Source organism: Pan paniscus, chromosome 4, assembly GCF_029289425.2.
Source record: "Pan paniscus chromosome 4, NHGRI_mPanPan1-v2.0_pri, whole genome shotgun sequence".
NCBI lineage: Eukaryota > Metazoa > Chordata > Mammalia > Primates > Hominidae > Pan > Pan paniscus.
The window spans coordinates 10,985,386-11,004,912 of record NC_073253.2 but is presented as its reverse complement, the minus strand read 5'-3'; the positions used below and the strand labels follow the sequence as shown (position 1 = coordinate 11,004,912).

The following is a 19,527-nucleotide window of genomic DNA, read 5'->3' as shown; positions in this document are numbered from 1 at the left end:
TCAGCCTCCCGAGTAGCTGGGTTTACAGGTGCCTGCCACCACACCTGGCTGATTTTTGTATTTTTAGTAGAGACCGGATTTTGCCATGTTGGCCAGGCTGGTCTTGAACTCCTGACTTCAGGTGATCCACCCGCCTCAGCCTTCCAAAGTGCCCATATGGAGATTTTTAAGGTCAGAGGTATAAACTGTACATACTCACTCCCTGGGAGAAATTCCTTGCTGGACTCTGGTTTTCTTTGAATTGCAGAGTAAACAGCTAGGCTTTGTGAATTACAGAGTAAGTAGTTTATTTACCCCTGAGGAGGGAAGAGGCAGCTTATTTGTGCTAGTGTAGCAGTGAGCTTGGGTTCTAAGTTTGAAGACATCACTTCACGCTTCACTGGGGCTCAGTTTTTCTCGTTTATGAAATTCGAGGTTTGGGCCTCGGGGCAAGTCGCAGGGTGGGGCTGTGTTTGCTGCAGTGAGTCTCACGTCCCGCTTCAGCATCAGGGTACCAGCACTGTTCATCCCCCAGGTAAACTCCTCTAGTAACTTCAGGGCAACCCCTTTAGACTTACGGGGTGAGCTCTTGCGGGTGGCTGTCACCATCTGTCATCTGTCTCCAAGACCATAGTTAGAGGAGGGGCCCAACAGCAGCACCCCTCAAATGCCAGCAGCATCCCTCAAATGCCAACAGCACCCCTCAAATGCCAACAGCACCCCTCAGATGCCAACAGCACCCCTCAAATGTGCTTTCCCAGATGTTACAGAGGACCATGTGTGAACCTTTTCTGGCAGGAAGCTCTGGTGTTCTTGTTTAGTCTGGCATTGCCAGAGAGTAGGCAGCTCTGAAGGATACAGTTTTTAAAAAAAAAAAAAAAAGGCGGCCCACTACAATAAAGGGTAATCATCAAGGATAGCCAAGAGCACAGTTCATAAATCAAAATCACTGCCTTAAAAATGTTGAGAATGCTTTCATTAAGTGCTTAAATTGGATAACAGACTTGTGCCTCAATGCTCAATCAGAAATAATAAAATTCTCTTACAGTGACTATCTTAATGTTCTTTTGTGTCTTCTCTTTGTTGCTGTCTGGCCCATATCTCCTGTACATTCCCCACAATCCCCTTGTTTTCCTTCGTGCACTAACCTTCGCCTCTCTGCCTGTCTTCTTGCTTCCAGGGCTGGGTCTTCTTGATCTCTTTATTCCCGGGGTGGCACAAAATACTCAATAAGCACTCCAGAGTTTCCCCAGGGCCTCTTCTCACCCCTCACTGCCCCCATAGCAAACCGGGCCCACACCTTCCTCAACTCTGAGCTCTCTGTACTGTGCGCAGGGTTGCAGGTGGTCCTCTTGGCCGGTTCAGGCAGCAGACTGGTGGAAACACTAATGAAGTTTGTTGAGTGTCACAATGTGCTGACACACTTCTAAGCGCTTGGCACGTTTAACTCATGAAATCACCAGTCATCTTAACATTGAGATACCGAGGACAGTGCCGTTTAAAAACCTGACCCAGAGCCGGGTGCGGTGGCTCACACCTATAATCCCAGCACTTTGGGAGACCCAGGTGGGGAGAGCACCTGAGCTCAGGAGTTCAAGACTAGCCTGGCCAACATGTTGAAACCCCGTCTCTACCAAAAATACAAAATTAGTCGGGTGTGCTGGTGGGTGCCTGTAATCTCAGCTACTCTGGAGGCTGAGGCAGGAAAATCGCTTGAACCTGGGAGGCAGAGGTTGTGGTGAGCCAGGGTCACACCACTGGACTCCAGCCTGGGCAAGAAGAGCGAATATTTCGTCAAAAAAAAAAAAAAACCTGACCAAATTGTTTGGAGTGTCTGTTGCCAACTCCCCTGAGCTAGTGACCTAGTGGGAGCGGCCGGAAAGGCTGTTGCCTTTTGGAACTTCAGCGGCCCGACAGACGACTCCATCACTGGCCAGGTGCCTCCTGCCAAGGTGGGAGATGAATGAGGCAGTTTGTAAAGGCTTCTGAAGAGTGTTAGAGAAAGGTGCTGTGCAAATACAGGTATTGTTATTTACAAGTGATGGATGGCACTGCATCATGTCCTGGCAAATGTGCTGTCGTCTGCAGTCCTCTGTAGAAGTAATCCAGCCTTAATGATTTGAGACCTCACCACTGCTCTTGACTACAAAATATTTGCAGAGAAATGGGGTGAGACTGCTTGTTTGATGAGTTATTGCAAATGCAGATTAGCAGAGTTAGAATTAGCGAGATTCTTTCTGTTTCATCTAACAGCAGTCATAGCATTCCACAGCAGAAAAGAGGACCTAATTATAAGCCTCGCTATTACTCATTTCTGCCAGTCTTTGTGAGTCTGTGGCAGTGAGATGGGTAAAATCTCTTTGTTAAATACATTTTGCTGGCCCTGTTCCCCTCCATTTCCCAGTGGAGCCAAAACCATGTGTCAGTAGAGTTCTCATAAATCTGCTACATGATAGCTTTGAATGTTACTAATCTTACATGTGGTTTTCTTTGAAAAGCAGACTCTACATCCCCTCTCAAAGTGAATCAAATGGAAATATAAGCATGATTGTATTTATTTCAAACCATGTTACTTTTTTTAGTAACTTCAGAGTAACTTAGTTCTCTCTTACACTAATTGATACGTCAGACATGAGTTAAGGATGCCTTTCAAAAGTCTAGTGTAATTCTCCCTGAATTATCTCCCTGCAGAAAGACTTTCAGATTATCCATTGCTAGAAACGGAAGACTAATTTGTCTTCTATTAACCCTGTGGTCACAGATTTGCTAAGCATAGTCCCAGTGTCAACCAGTCAGGACCAGAAATTGAACGGTCCAGGTAAGAGGTCTGCCCTTGTTCCCAACATGCCAAGGAAAACAAGACCCTTTAGTTACTATGTTTTTTCAGAAGCCTTCTGTCAAGGTGGCCCATGGCATTTCACCTCTTCCCTAGCCTTTTTTTTTTTTTTTTTGGTCTAGACAGGGTCTCTCTCAGGCTTGAGTGCAGTGGCGTGATCTTGGCTCACTGCAACCTTGGCCTCCTGGGCTCAAGAGATCTTCTCGCCTCAGTGTGCTGAGTAGCTGGGACTACAGGTGTGCACCACCACAACCAGCTAATTTGTGTATTTTGTGTAGACACAAGGTTTTACTATGTTGTCCAGTCAGGTCTCAAACTCCTGGGCTCAAGCGACCTGCCCACCTTGGCCTCCCAAAGTGTTGGGACTCCAGGCATGAGCCACCGCACCCAGCCTTCCCTAGCCATTTTTGGTTATCTGTGACTTCTAACATCTTTGGTGAGTGTCCTTTTCATTTCGGCCAGTGCCCTGTGCATTCTTACTTGGTTTTGTGACTGCTTTTCCCTTCCCAGCTTCAGAAGTCTTTTTTGTTTCTATAGAGAATATTCACTTTTGTATAAAGTACTATATTAGGTATAGAGAATGGTACTTCCTGTTGTAACAAACAACCTAAATTCTCAGTGGCCAAACTAATCCAGGTTTATTTCTCTTCTGGGGGGGGTCTTCTTAACAAAGAGCAATTCAGAGGCCCAGACACCCCTTGCTGCATAACACTAGCTTTTCATTGTGTGGCTGCTGCAGACGGGACAAGTGTAGGTCGCCGTGCTGGGGTCTGTATGGTGTGGCCCACAAGTGGTATGCATCATCACATCAGTTTCCTATGGCTGCTGTACCAAATCACAATAAACTTAGTGGTTCTAAACAACACAGTTTTATTATGTTACAGTTCTAGAGGTGAGAAGTCCAAGATGGGTCTCACTGGGCTAAAATCTAAGTATCCACAGGGCAACTGGTTCCTTCTGGAGGATCATCAGGGGAGAATCCCATTTTCTTGCCTTTTCCAGCTTCTAGAGGCCGCCCACTTTCCTTGGCTCGTGGCGCCTTCCTCCACGAGCCAAGGAAAGCTTCTTCAAAGGCAGCAATGACCAGTCACATCCTCACATCACACACTCAGAGCCCTGACTCTTCCGCCTCCCTCTTTCACATTCAGAGACCCTTGAGATTACATGGGCCCACCTGGGTAATCCAGAATCATCTCCTCACCTTCAGTCTGTGATTCTAAGCACAGAATAGCAGTTTCCCTTCTTCTTCCTCAGCTTACAGTCAGCTGATGAGCAACCTTAATTCCATCTACAACCCTCATTTCCCCTGGCCATGTAGCCCAGCACACTCACAGGTTCCAGAGTGGGGGGACGTGATGACATGATGCTGCCCACCAAAGTCACTTTTCCCCATACTATTGGGCAGGACCCAGTTTGATGCCCCCAATCCAACTATGGGGAAGCTGGGAGTGAGACTGGCGAACACCTGACTAGTCCTTGCCTCAACCAATTCCCAATGACAGCTTTTCCAAAGCACTTCCAGGCAGCCGATCCTACTTTCCCCTGAACTTTTTGAAATCAGCCTCCCTACACTCAAGGATATACATGTAGCTGCTCCATGTACCTCCCAGCTTGAAAGGGGCCCAGTCAGCTGTCCGGCAGGGTGCCCATCCTGGCCCAGTCAGTACTCATTTTGTCCTTTGGGTCAGAAACTATGTCAAGGATGGAACACACACTGCTGTGGAAGATGGAGTGTTTGGCCCAGGGGGGTCCCACTATGTCTCTGAACTTCATTCTTTAACGGGGTTGCTCCGTGTAATTTAAGAGCCTTCTCACCTTCACAGTCTATGATTCTGAGCACAGAATAGCAGTATGAAGCCAACGAGAGTGCAAATTCAGGAAAGTATCTGGGGCTCCAGCTCGTTTTTTAGCACAAACCATTACTTCTACCTTATGTATGCACACCTGAAAGCTCCTGTAAGGGCTCCACTTGGTCTGGGGGCAAGGTTCTCATTGGGGTCTTCTATAACTCATGTCTGTTATTGGGCCAGACTGTCAGTACCCACTCTCTGCATACGTTCTTACCACCTCTCACCCCTTTATCCTCTCCACTTTTTAGGGTTCCCACCTTCAGGTGCAGGGGCTTCCATAGATGTGAGTCTCCACTTGCCAGTGATTCTCTTCTCTCCTGGTGGAGTCATTTTTCTTAACTAAGATAGGCCATAGTCCCTTGCCCTGTTCACATTGGGAAGTTCTACCCACCTAATCTCACCAGCCCCTTTGCTTACCTGCCACTACATTGCTCTACCTGAGATCCTTTGGTTTAATCATAACCTGCAGCACTGGTTGTTTTCTGTTTTGTTTTGTTCCTTCCACCGGAACAGTCCTCAGAACCTTTCGTCACTTCTTTTAGGTAGAAGAGCTTCCCTTTGAATAACATTTCCATAGCTCTTCTCAGGCAAGAACAAAGGTAGCATATACTTGTGAGTCATACTCCAGTACCTGCAGTGAATGCTTTTGGGACATTTGTGTGAGTTAACAGCCCTTCCTAGCTCCCCGCTGGAAATTGCTCCCTGGTTCATGGGACTGTTCCGGTATTTCCCCTTTCTTCTTCCCGCAGTAGCATTTTCTAGTGTGCTATTTGGCACTAGCAGATAGCAAGCCACCAGTGACTGCGTCTTACAGCCAGGCATCCTGACACCTGAGGACGGATGCTTGGCCCAGGGTCCCACATAGTCATTTGCCTCCTTGGTGTTTGCTTACCTCCCAGATGTGACCGTAGGTAAAGCTTCCTCCACTCCCCTTCCCACTTGGGCAGGCAACTGCTCTGTGGAGAGCTTTTCATTTCAAACTCACCTTCCCTTATCTAGGTAGTGTAATAACCTGGCCCTGTCTATAGGCCGTTCCTTTGAGTTACTCTCAGAAGCCATGGTGCTCTGTTTCCTGGAGGGAGTCTGAGCAAGGAAAGGCTTACCTACGATTAAGGGTGGAACCCAGTCTGCTGCTTGCCAGTTGTGCAATTTGGGGCCGCTGGCTTCCCCTTCTCCCTGCCTCAGGATCTACTCCGTGGGGCTGCTGTGCAGTGAAAGATGCGTGGACTCCAAGTGGTTAGAGCGGTGCCTGCCACAGAGTGGTGATGAGGAGCAGAAGTTGGATCTGTGATTCTCCCAAAGCTTCCTCAGGTGGTGATGTAATGACGGAGGTCCTGGTGGTGGTCAGCACCATGATGGGCAGGTGCTTTACAGGGCATGGCTTTCATTCCCCAGCAACCCATAGGGCAGCACTCTTTAAGGAACTGCTGTGAAGAGAGGGTGAAGAGCTGGAAAAGCACCAACGATTTGAGGACTCCAGAGGCCTCTCTTAAGTACTAAATGCTAACTTAAAAACCCATTTAATAAGACTAGCTAACAGTTGAGCACATCCTGTGTGCCAGGTCCTGTTGGATGCATTTCATGTGTCCTAACTCATGTAATCCTCAGCTGGCCCTGGGAGAGGGGAACATTTTCACTCTTTCTTCATAGGTGGAAGACCCTGAGGCACACACACAGCCACACACACACACAAGCACATATGTATGCACACATGTGTACACACTTATGCACAGGCACATGCACACACACACACACAGGCAGAACTGAGATTTGATCCCAAGGTTCTGGCTCCAGCATCTGTGTTCTTATCCTCTGCACAGCACTTCTGCTAAGAGGAAGCTTATTCTTTACATTTGAAGCTCTTATTTGAATAACAACCACCACAACAAAAATCTAAGGTTTTTCTGTTTCTCCTAAAAATACTGATTTGCAAATAATTCTGCAAAGATTTCTGCAAAAGTAATTCTTCTTTTGTAGTTTTACAAATGAAGAGTTCTAGAGACAGTGATACAACAATCACAATAAATATGTGCTGTCATATTTTTTGGCAGTATTGTAAGTTAAAATGAATCTGTCTCAGCTTTGAGTTATTATTGTTATTATTGCCACTTTTTATTGCTACATTAATCACCAAACATAACTGAGAGGGATTAATGAAGTTAATTGTTTTTAGAAACTAAATTAAATGCAAGTGCTAATGCTGGGTGATTGAGCCTTGACATTGTGTGCTTATTTCAGCGGAGGAGTGGACAGGCTGCCCTGCAGGAGCTTCAGAAGACTTGATCATTTCAAATGTCACCTTCACATTCATCATTAGTTTTCTTTGTAGTTAGTTGCACAGCTCTTTTTATTTTTACTTTATGAACACATCTATGAGTTACAGTTTAAAAGTTTTATGTGTGCCAAGTTGGAAAGATTCAGAGATCATTTTTAAATGGGCATCTGTATTGTTGGTTTGGCCTGCCTTAACAAAATACCACAGACCGGGTGGCTTAAACCATAGACATTTATTTCTCCCAGCTTGGGAGGCTGAAATCCAAGATCAAGGTGTTGGCAGCTCTGCTTTCTCCTGAGGCCTCTCTCCTGGGCTTGCAGATGGCACTTTCTTGCTGTTTCCTTGCAGGCCATTTCTCTGTGTGTGTACAACCCGGTGTCTCTTTCTCTTATAGAGACACCATTTCTATTATATTAGAGCCCTACCTCAATTCCTCATTTTAACTTAATTATCTTTTAAGACCCTCTCTCCAAATACAATTACAATTTAAGGGTATGTCAGTTAGGACTTCAACCTATGAATTTTGGGGGGATACTATTCAGCCCATAATAGCATCTTTCATCAATTTCTGATGAGCATGGGAAAGAGGTGGGATAGAGCAGGGAGGGAAATGAATTTTTAAAAAACATTTAGTGGGACAGTTCTTCTAAGCTCTTCCTTGAGCCCAAAACATTCATAACTCTGAGATCCTGTGTTTCAAGAGAGTGGAAAATGACCCTAAGGTGTAGATAATTGTATTTTCAGTCTCCATTTCTGACTGGGAGGCCAACTACATAGGCTGGGAAATCTTTTTAATCTTAGATTAAAAAGCTGCCTGCAAATGGTAGGTCTTTTCTGTTTTGTCTTTGGCTTTTTGCTTTTTTAAAAGAATTTGACCTTGAAGTGAAAGGAATTCCTGGAAACCCAAAACGAAGAAGGAACCGAAATTCAGACCTTTAGCATGAGAGGTGGGCCCACGGGAGGCAGGGAGTAGCCAAAGTTGGATGCTCAGAGGCCACACCCCTGGGGAAAGGTGGAAGAGGGAAACCTGCCCAGTGGCCCTAGGAGGGCCAGGAAGCCGGACTGTGTCAGGCTGGGCTCCACATGGGGGCAGAGGTCTCCTTGAGAATTTGTAAACAAAGGCTTGCTTTTACATGAGTTCAGTTCGTATTTGTACTGTTTGGCAATTTGTCTTCTGAGAAATCTGCCTTGAAAAGGATTTTCAGACACCTATACTCCTGGCCTGACAAAAACACATGTAGCATCTCCCCAGAGGGTTGCTGTCTGCATCACAGGCCCCATAAGATCCTTACTGGTAAAGCCCAGTGAAGACAGATTCCTCCTCCAAGTCTCCCAGGACAAGAGCAAGAATCCACAGGCAAAAACAGACAGCAGGATTAGACTCCAGAGGACTTCATAAAATCAAATAATTGGATATACAACTAAAATGATTAAATATATAAAGGAATTGAACGCACAAGAAAAGAATAAGACCCCATCAAATACCTGGTGAATTTGAGACAAAAGCTGTAGGAATGAAAAATAGAGTGATTAAAAATCAATTGATGGGATATAGAGCAGATTTTTGAGAGGATTACTGAATAGGATTCTGTTTCCTTCTGCCCCAAGTAGAATGTCCTCTCCGTTGAGAAGAGGTGCGGGCAGCGGGGAGATTTTAGTTCTAAACCCAAGCCAGCAGAGGAATGGTTTAAACATAGTCCTTCATTTTCCTTGCTCTCTTTTGCCCTTTTCTAACAGCCAGCTGCTGGGGCAGTGCTGGTCCTGGGAGCAAACGTCACCATCTCCCTCCAGTCGGGCTGGCCAAGTCTCCCAGGGAAATTGAAGACTAGTACACCTGAAGCATGTAAGCCCCAGGCTGCCTCTCCCATTCTCCTTCCCGTTCATCAGCAGCATAAAGAAAGTTGGCCTGGGTTTTCGTGACTCGGCAGGGTCCACTCAGTTTAAAATGCCAGAGGACATGGTGTGGCAAGTTGACTGTATCGTGATGTTAGCCGTCTTGTGGCAGAGACTCAGAGACTTGAAGGGTAAAGCTCAGTAAGGCCCGCATCCAGAGCCTGGGGGGCCAATGACTGCAAGGAAAATGACCCTGCTTTCTAGCCAGCACCCCACTCTCCCGAACGCCTCTCTCTTCTTAATAGTCTGAGGAGGTTTATCTCCTTTCTGCAAATGAAGCAGGGAATCTTTGAGAATCTGAGACAGTAGTCTGAGACCACATAGCTGAGGGCGTGGAGGAACGTGCCGACCCCAAACACATGCTGGTGGCCACCATGCGAGGCTGGCTTTTTGGATTTAGGGCCAGCCAGCATTTCCAAATTCTGTTCTTGGAACACTGTAGCCCTGATGGAGGATAACTGGTATTATAGCCAAAAAAAAAAAAAAAAGTTGTGTGGTCAGATAGGCTGGGGAGAGCCGGCATGCTGTATGCCTCCTGTAAGTCTTCCTCATGCAGGTAGCACACTAAGGGCCAAGAAGGTCTCTCTTGGGGAAACCTATTTAATTTTGTTCAACCTGGCATTTCCCACTCTTATTAGATGCTAGATTACCCGACCCCTTACAACACAGTATTAACATATTAGCCATAAAGGAATTGCAAATCAAACCACAATAAGAGACCACTTCACACCCACTAGGATGGCTATAATTAAAAAGACACACAATAGTAAGTGTCGGGAACATGTGGAGAATTGGAACCCACACACTGGTGGGAATGTGAAATAGTGTGGAGGCTTTGGAAGACAGCTTGGTGGTTTTCAGAAGGATAAATTCAGAGTCACCATGTGGCCTGACAGTTCCATTTCTCGGTATATACTCAAGGAAATGAAAACATATGTCCATACAAAAACTTATGTCTAAGTTCTTCACAGCTGCATTGTTCATAATAGCCAAAAAAGTGGAAACAACGCAAATGTCTAATTGATGAGTGGAGAGATACAATGTGATACATCCATGCAATAGAATATTTGACAAGAAGAGGAATGAGATACTTACACGTGCTGTAACATGGATGAACCTTGAAAACACGCTAAGTGCAAGGAGCCAGTCACCAAAGGCCACATAGTTTATAATTCCACTTATATCACATGTCCGAAATAAGCAAGTCCAGGTGACTGGCTTCCAGGAGCTGGGAGGGATGGAATGGAGGGTGACTGTTCATGGCTGTGGGGTTTCTGTTTGGGGTGATGAAAATCTCCTAAAATTGATTATGGCAATGGTTGTACAATTCTGAATGCACTCAAAACCATCGAATTATACAGTTTAAATGAATGAATTGTATTCTACATGAATTACATATCAATAAAGCTGTTTTTTAAAACTAAGTTAACATCTGCCAGCGGTAGGGTTTCACAGCACAGTTTGGGCAAAGCTGCAGTAGAAGTTTTGTTGCCACTTGCCTGGGCTCTGTGAAGGCACAGTAGCTGTCCCATGTCACCCATCACCATATCACCCCATCAAAAACATCTTCGATATTTGAGAAAGTAGATTTCACAGGGGAGGGTTGAGGTGAGCCCTTGTGTTGAGACTGTGGAGAACTGAAAGCAGCAGCCACTCTCTTTGTGTAGTTTGTGCCCTCGTTACACTGCTGCTCTGACAAAATACTTGAAAGGTGACCAGATAGAAAAACAAGAGCCTTGGAAAGTTTCTGAGTGGATCTGTAGTAAGAGATTATGTTGAGTGCTGTATCATTTTGAATTTACCCCGACAACCCTGACCTTCCCTAGTTAATCATTTTCATTGCCAGATTCTCCAGACTGACTTGTGGCCACTGAGCAACCAAAACCTTTCCAGCTGGTCCCCCTGATCCACAGGCAGCCCCATTTCCACATTAATCCCACACTCTCTGTTTTCATTTCAGTGAAAGCTGGTGGAATGCGAATTGTGCAGAAACACCCACATACAGGAGACACCAAAGAAGAGAAAGACAAGGATGACCAGGAATGGGAAAGCCCCAGGTGGGATGATGCTAGCGACTCTTGAGCATGTTTTCCAAAAACCCTATTCGGTTAAACATTAACATTTGTTCTCTGTTCTATAATTCTGATAACTCCTGGGCTATGTGGGGCCCTGTTCTGTGTATTTTTCCCTTCCTAATCAGGGAGGAGGGGGCTTTGTTTTCAGTCAGGGGAGAAAATAGAGCCCCTAGAGTTCCTCTTTCCTGACCAGTTCCCACGCGCCCACCCTGTTCCCCACCCCACACCCAGGGCTGGTGCCCCGTCTGTCTGCACAGTTAGAGACCTACCTCCACCTGCCCAGGTGCCTGGGTTTAGCCAGTGTGCCTCCCTTCCTGGAAGCCAGGGCAAGCCAAGCCAAGCAGGAGCAGCTTCCTGTGGCTCATTGGTTTTCTGATGGTGGACCCTCTTCCCAAGGCTGGACCACCAGAGTGGACGAAGTAGGCAAATTCTTGCACCTGTGAGTCTTTTGTACTCCAGGTTTCTGTTGTCATTCCAGAGAAATAAATACTAACAATTTCTGGGCAGTAGTTTGCAACTTAGGCTTCCATACTGAAATCACATGGAGACCCTTGAGAATTGCCACACTAGTTGAACCTCAGGGGTGGACCTGGCTGTCTGTGTAGCTGGGGCGAGAACTTCTGATTTCAGAATGGTTGAAGCATTTCCTCCCTCGGATCATCAGCCAGATCTAGAATTACAAGGCCATGCCCTTATGAGTGACTGGATGTCCTTATATGATACCTCTGCTGCCAACCCTCCTGGGGCCTGCACAGGGGTCTCCTTGCAGACCCCTCCTCCCCTGCTCAACACCTATTTTCCTTAAAGGTTCAGATTTCCAGTTGGGTTCAGGGACCTTGAAAGGAATCCATTTCTCTCGACTTTGCAATACGCAAACAGGCACCACTAACATACCTCTGCGGGAGCTCGTCCACGTAGAAGAAAGCACTAAGCTCTCTACTTATACAGCCTGTCTCCAGATGATGTCTCAGTCAGAAGAGGAGAGGGTATGGAAGGGGAAAGAGGCTGGGGAAAGAAGCTAACCTTGATTCCTGTGGATTAGGCCCATGCTTTTATTTCATTTCATTCCAGCAGTCCTGAATAGTAGGTGGTATTCTCCCCAGTTTATGTACAAGGAAACAGAACCCCAAAGAGGATATCAGCTTGCCCATATCATGCACCGTGCTAGGTAACGTAGCAGGAAGTTCAACCCAGTTCTCATGGAGTGCTCAGCGGGCTAGGCTTCCAAATGGATAGTTGCCAAGAGTAGGCACCCACATGAGGAAGTGGTGCATGTTCTTGGTAACCCTGCCTGTCTGCTTCTAAGTGGCCTTCCCCATTGAGTATTGTCTATAAAACCTGATACAGCATGAGTTACGGAGCGGCCACGTGAGGGAAGAACAGCATTTTGGGTGACATTTCTGAGTGATTATTAGTGATTATTGTCCATTTTAAATCATGAGATTAGCAGTGTAAAGATTCAGTCCCAGTTCTGGTTTAAAAGAAGGCAGTTTAAAGAAAATGCTAGAATTGTCCGGGCACGGTGGCTCACGCCAGTAATCCCAGCACTTTGGGAGGCCGAGGTGGGTGGATCACTTGCGGTCAGGGGTGCGAGACCAGCCTGGCCAACATGGGGAAACCCCGTCTCTACTAAAAACACAAAAATCAGTCAGGTGTGGTGGCATGTGCCTGTAATCCCAGCTACTCAGGAGGCTGAGGCAGGAGAACCCCCTGAACTCAGGAGGCGGAGGTTGCATTGAGCCAAGATCATGCCACTGCACTCCAGCCTGGGCAACAGAACGAAACTCTTGTCTCAAAAAACAAAAAACAAACAAAAAAAAACGCTAGAATTATTTTTCTCACTTACTGTATTCACAAAGCTATGTTTGGAACGTAACAGCATCAGCAACTCTCCTGTAAGTTCACAATTGTATATCTGTAGGACTTGCGGCCCGACGTATTTTAGAATGGAGAAATTTGGGAGTCTAGGAGGATATTACTGCTTTTAGGAGAATAAAACCTTGCATATACCACATAGTACCCCCTAGGAGAATAAAACCTTGCATATACCACATAGTACCCCCAGTGGGGTCTCAGGCAGTATATTGTAATCTATATGTGATGTTCAAACTGAATTAGATAATTTTTTTAAATTTAGGGACTAGTGTCACTTCAGGTTAAGTTTTGCCTCCGTACAAGTTATGAGGAAGCCTTCCATTTTCTGAGCATTCTTGAGTTGGGAATCGAGGCTAAGAGTGTGTAAGCCTGTAGTAATTTCCCTCTAGGAAACCTGGGGTGTCATTGCCCTTCTTCATAACCATCTGTTTCCCTAAGGAAGAAAGAGGGCAAGAGATAACGCCTTGCCTGGAAAAAAAGGTCCTGGAAAGTTAATGAAACACTGCTTTTCTTGGTGAGTTTAAGTGGAATAAGGTACAGATAGCTAGTTCCCTACCTAACACAGTGTCAATACAATGAGAGATAGCAATTTATTAGCAAGTTTAGAAATAAGGACAGAACAGCCCACTAGTTTTCTTTCTATTGATTTTTTTCGTGAGTTGACATGCAGCTTTTCTAGAAGATGATCAATTTAAATAAATATGCCAGAGGATGAACAGTTGAAGAGGAAAGATCGAGCACCCCAGCACTGTAGATTGTAGCATCTTATTTACCTTAAAGATTTGTTCTCTATCTCTAGAGAACCAGATATTTTGAAGCAGGCCGACTGCAGGGTATGGTTTGCAAAGCACATGAGCAAGGCTTTTGTTGTTGTTGTTCCCTGCAGCCAAATTGCTAGGATACATTCCTGATGAGTGTGTTAGCACTTGTCCTCTTGACTTTGGCTTGGCTGTTTACTGCTGTGGGTTAAACAACTCGACACAGCATTTACAGAACGGGGTAAGCCTGTGTACACTCTTTAGCTATTGATGTAAGTTGCCAAAACAGCTCTTTCTAATACACTCCACGAGGCCTGGTACTCTGTGTAATAGTTTACTTTTACCACCATGCACTCCCACTCCCCATTTCTCTGGTGGACTGATTGAATAATCATAGTTAATCATCATCATCACTCATTCTTACAGAGTGCAATGAGCTTGGCCCTGTTCTAACTGCTCTGTTCATATTAATTCATTTGATCTGTGCTACTGCTCAGTTTGTTATCATCCCTATCTCAGAGCTGTTTATTATTGGCTATTACTCCCATTCTGAATTACTACTCCCTCTTCAAGAGCTCTGAGAGTGAAGTGACTTTTCCAAGGGCACATGGTGGGTAAGTGGCAGCGCCAACATTCCAGTGCTGGTGGCAGCTTCTGGATTCCTTACGCTCCTCCACGAGGCTTTGCTTACCCATTGAGCTCTTGTTTTGTGCTGGGCACTTGCTAAGTGCTTCACGTTGAATTTAATGCTCACCGCACCTATAAGTTGGTATTACTGTGTCCATTATAGAGATGAAGAAAGCAAAGCTTAGGGAGGTTTCCAACCCAATGATATGTAGTCGGTCATTGGCCTGGCCAGGATTCAGCCTTGAGTCTGTCTTGGTTTGGAAGCCCTTGCCCCTGATATGTCACATAAGTCCCTGGATCCACATAGATTGCAATCCTGATCTCTCTGTAAATGAAACTTACTGATTCTGGGGTTGCCCATAACCTTGTCTACGCTCCTCAAACCCATAATCCTACCCTTTTGCAGCCTCACCATCAGTAGGTGGTCTAATTATCACTTTACAATAAGGTTTCAGGGGACTAGGCTGGTTTTACTTCAGGTATGGAAAAGCCTACTTACTTGCAGAATGTATAAAACACTTAATTATCCTCTTGGAAATGTCTTATGGCATGTGACTTTCCTATCCACATTACCCTGATCCTAAAGTTTTATATTCTTTAATTTTGATCCCAGTGTTGTTCAGATATGAAAATGAGTACCTAACACCAAATGCCAGTTTCCTTCTTAGCTATAGATGTACATTTGCAAAACTTTCTTTTCCTTGCCAGACATTCAAGACTAGTTTTAAATTTACTGACTCATCTCTGGTGGCTTCCTTCCCCATTAATTGGAAAATCAAGTACTGATTACAGAGAAAAGGGACAAGTGGAAGATTAAAGATGTTATTGTGTTGACAGGAAAAAAAAAGCCCTGCAACTTTTACTAGTTATTTTTCTTGCAATTGTTTATGCAACTCTTATTCCCTTTAATCTTGTAGCTTTCCACAGACTTAAACGTAATTTCTTATGCTACCAAGTTGTTTTGAGATGCTGTGTTAAAAAAAATATAGCCGAAATGTGAAAATGCTGCCAAAGAATTTCCGTCAACCTGAGTTCTAGTTACTGGTGGTTCTTCATGTCCAGGAAGAGTAATAGTCTTCATTATTATTAGCTAATACTTTCCTGCGTGGCTGCTTGATTCCATCTCGAGCCGACCCAATTAAGGAAAGTGGTGGTTTCCAAGCCTTTTGTCGAGTGTCATAAGATAAAGTAGCCAGTTTCATTATGTAAAGGAGAGACTGCAGACATAGAATGGACTTTAGGAGTCAAGGTTCACTAGAGAAAACAGTTTAATGTCAAACATTTGCTGACATTCTGCCATGATCTGGGCTTGGTACAAGATATTAAAAAGGAATGGATAACAGGAGGGGTAAACCAGAAAAGAACGGGTTTGGTCACTGACAAGTGGTGGATGGAAAAGGGATGGAAAGAAGGAAGAAACAGAAATGGGGAATAAGGAACAATTCTTCCCTGAGCTTGACTTTTTGCATGGTTCTGACCTAGAACCATGGCACTGTTTCACACACCTGACAAGTAAGCCAACAATTCACATCAACCAAGAGGTGGGAGGGACCCAGAATGGCATACAAGCACTGACGGATTGAAGGGAGTGGGAAATGCAATTGCTTGATATAACCATATTTAAGGGAGTAGGGAGTTACCTAATTAACTTTGGAAAACAACATTTTTAAGTGGATACTATAAGGCTAAAGACAATAAAAAACTATGCATAAATGGTGTACTTCAGTTAGTAAACAGGCTTCTTAAGGGGCATGGTTTAGCAATTCTGAAATTGCCTTATGTGAATACTAGGATTCAACAAACAAAGAGCCAAGTTCCTCACTGTCAGAGAAAGAGGTTACAAATAGGAAAGGGAGAAGATTGAAATGAACTTGGTGCTGTTGGATGGGAACTAGAAGTATCTGTATGAACATATGATTCTGAATGGATGGATGGATGGATGGATGGATGGATGGTAGATACAAACATACCTATACAGATATACAGAAATGAATATGGATGAGAGGGTTAGTGTCATACCTGTATTTCCTAGCTTTGTTCACTGAGAGGGCCTAAAGAACTGACACCCATGCAGCCATAAGCATCCCTAGGGCCCAGACTGTGGTGTCTAAACACCATTCCCCAGTCAGAGGAACCACGGTTCCTTGGAGAAGTAGTTGATTCCAGGCCAGGACAGGAAAAATACTAGATGAGCCTGGAATATACTGTAGTGCCAGAACATAAGGAAGTTCTCCAGAAAGGTTTGGGGCAGGGCAGAATGTTATAGAAGCCCACCTGAAGAATCTCCTTATGGCCTTAGCTGGAATAATTTGCAACAAAGTGATAGTATTAGATTTTTTTGTTTTTGTTTTTGAGATGGAGTTTCACTCTTGTTGCCCATGCTGGAGTGCAGTGGTATGATCTCAGCTCACTGCAACCTCTGTCTTCCGGTTTCAAGTGATTCTCCTGCCTCAGCCTCCCGAGTAGCTGGGATTACAGGCACCTGCCACCATGTCTGGCTAATTTTTTTAGTAGAGACGGGGTTTCACCATGTTGGCTAGGCTGGTCTTGAACTCCTGACCTTGTGATTGGCCCGTCTTAGCCTGCCAAAGTGCTGGGATTACAGGCATGAGCCACTGCGCCCGGCCGATAGTGTTAGATTTTAACCCATACGGTAAAATAAATATCCATGAGTCCATACTGACATAAATAATTGAATTAACAAGCCAGGAGAATGGATAGCTCTTTTTTGTAGAAGAACTCCAGTTACTTAATGTATAAGAAAGGAGGTAACTAGAATATCACCAGGAGGCAAACAGCACAGTAATTGTTATAGACAAGATCCACTGATGGATGTCAGAATTAATGGGTAAAAGTTTGAGGAAAAACACGATATTTACATAGTCAACAGGATATTTGCGTAGTCTCAAAGTATCTTCCCCAATATATCTATTAATTACAAAACAAAATGAAAAGAGTGTCTTTACCGTGGAAGCCATGAGAAGCACATTGTGTACAGTATGAAAACGGAAAGAAGGCAGAGCACCACCTTCAGCCTCAGCTGGGAAAATGCAGGTTGATTGTCACAAAAAATACTACAAAAAGCCTTCGCTGCTCTGCCTGTGTCTGTGAATGACCACGAAGGTGCTACGTGTGTTTGATTTTGGGGTTACAAATAAATTTTAGCAAGTAGGCAAGTTTACAAAAATGGAATAAATAAATAGTAATGATGGACTGAACTTATTATCTCACCCTTTATAGAAAAGCTTTGCCAACCCTCATTTTAACTTAGTCTGCCTTCAGAAACTAGTCTACTACTTCATAAACAACTTAAGAAACGTACAACAGTATACTTCTAATTACCACTCTACCCACTTTGTGTTTTGTCATATACTTTACTTCTACCAATACTATAAAAAATAATGTGCTGGTGATTACTTATCTCCTGGCCCTCCAAGAAAAAATTTTAAAAGCCCAATTTGTAGCATTTGCTAATTTTATGGTGTGAATACTCCTACCACAGCCCCCCACCGCACCTGCTTTTTTTTTGAGACAGGGTCTCACTCTGCCACCCAGGCTGGATTGCAGTGGCATAATCCTGGCTTACCGCAGCCTCAGCCTCCTGGGCTCAAGCAGTCCTCCCACCTCTGCCTCGCAAGTAGCTAGGACTAGAGGTGTACACCACCACGCTCAGCAAAATTTTAAATTTTTTTTGTAGAGACCAGGTCTCACCACATTGCCCAGGCTGGTCTCAAACTCTTGAGCTCAAGCAATCCTCCTACCTCAGCCTCCCATAGTGCTGGGATTACAGGCGTGAACCACCACACCCAGCTACAGCCAATTTTAAACTAACAACATGACATCACTAAACATAGACTTGTGAAGACATGTGAACAGTCAGCTCTACATGCCAGTGTAAGTCAGCTCCAACACACCACTGGCTACAACTTCCACTTACATTGTTATTGTTTTTAATAGTAGCCTTTTAAAGATGTTTAAAGAAAGATAGATATGAAATATCTTTTAAAGATTCATTATGCACATCTAATGTTCATTCTGTCTGGTGTCCTTTATTTCTTCCCACTGGGTTTCTATCTGTTTTATTCTCTTTCTGAAAATATTTGTGATAGTAAATGTCTGCTGGAGATGAATTCTTCCAGGTTTTGTCTTTCTGAAAATGTCTTTGTTTTGCTTTTACTTTTGAAAGATGTTTTCACTATATATTGAATTCCTAGTTAAAAATTTTTTCTTTCAATGTGTTAAACATGGCATTCCATTTTTTTCTGGCTTCCATTGTGTACAGCGAGAAGTCAGCCATAATTCTTGTCATTTTTCTCTGTATGTAATGTTTCTGTTTACCTATGGTTACTTTCAAGATTTTCTCTTTATTTCTGTTTTTCAACAGTGTGTTTGTGATGCACCGAGTTTGGTTGTCTTTGTATGTATCTTACTTGGGATTCACTGAGCATTTTTTATCTATGGTTTGGTGTCATCAGCTTGGAAAAATTGTTGGCCATTGTCTTTTCAAAAATTTCCTTGCTTCATTTTTCTCTTCTTTTTTTGAGACTCTAGTTATACCCATAGTGAACATTTGATATGTTCACAGGCCTCAGATGCTCTGTTTTTCTCCTCTCTGCCGCCGACTCTTTTTTCCTCTTCTATTTCAGTGTAGATGGTTTCTTTTGAACCTGACTCCTTTCTCTTGTGCCCAGTGTGGCAATAAGTCCAGTGAAAGAATTCATCTTTGATATCCTGTTTTTCATTTCCACTTCCATTTGGCTTTTAAAAATATATAGCTTCCATTTCTCTGCTGAAATTTCCTGTCTTTTCACAGATATTTGTCACAGTTATTTTAAATCTTCATCTGATGAATCCAACATCCAGGCTTCGTCCCTCGTTCTGTTAACTGTTTGTTTCTTTACAGTGGGTCACATCACTTCTTCAAGGGTCTTTTAATTTTTAAGTAAAGTAAAACCTGGTGTGTAAAAGAATGACAGAGACAGAAATAACACTAGAAGCTGAAGTAAATAATATTTACATCAGTCCAGAAAACAGCATGCCTTTTCTGTTTGAACCCATTCGTGTGTGTGTGTGTGTGTGTGAGTTAATTTAGTATTTATAGTTGAACCGGGCCTGGGCTCTATTGCTGCTTAAGTTAGATTCAAGACTTCACAAATATCAAATTAATTGAAGGTAGGATTATAACCTTCCCACTTGTAGTGGCTTAGGATATGCATGCCTGGAAGGTGTGTCTATTTTCCTGCCCTGCCATTGGACTTCAGCAGGCTCTGTGTGTGTGCTGAGCCTTGTGGGCAAGAGCCTTTCAGTTCCTTCATCCCTTTCCAACCAAGATGGACCTCTTCTTGGTCCTGGGTGAGGC

The 19,527-nt window shown here is 44.1% G+C and overlaps 1 protein-coding gene across 1 annotated transcript in view; it reads left to right on the top strand.

Annotated features, from left to right (window-relative positions):
- Positions 1–19,527, top strand: part of DAP (death associated protein) — a 91,534-nt gene that overhangs the window by 7,135 nt on the left and 64,872 nt on the right. Inside the window, exon 2 of the mRNA XM_003821951.5 lies at positions 10,794–10,890. Within this exon, the coding sequence (XP_003821999.1) occupies positions 10,794–10,890 (97 nt within the window). The remainder of the gene's footprint in view (positions 1–10,793; positions 10,891–19,527) is intronic.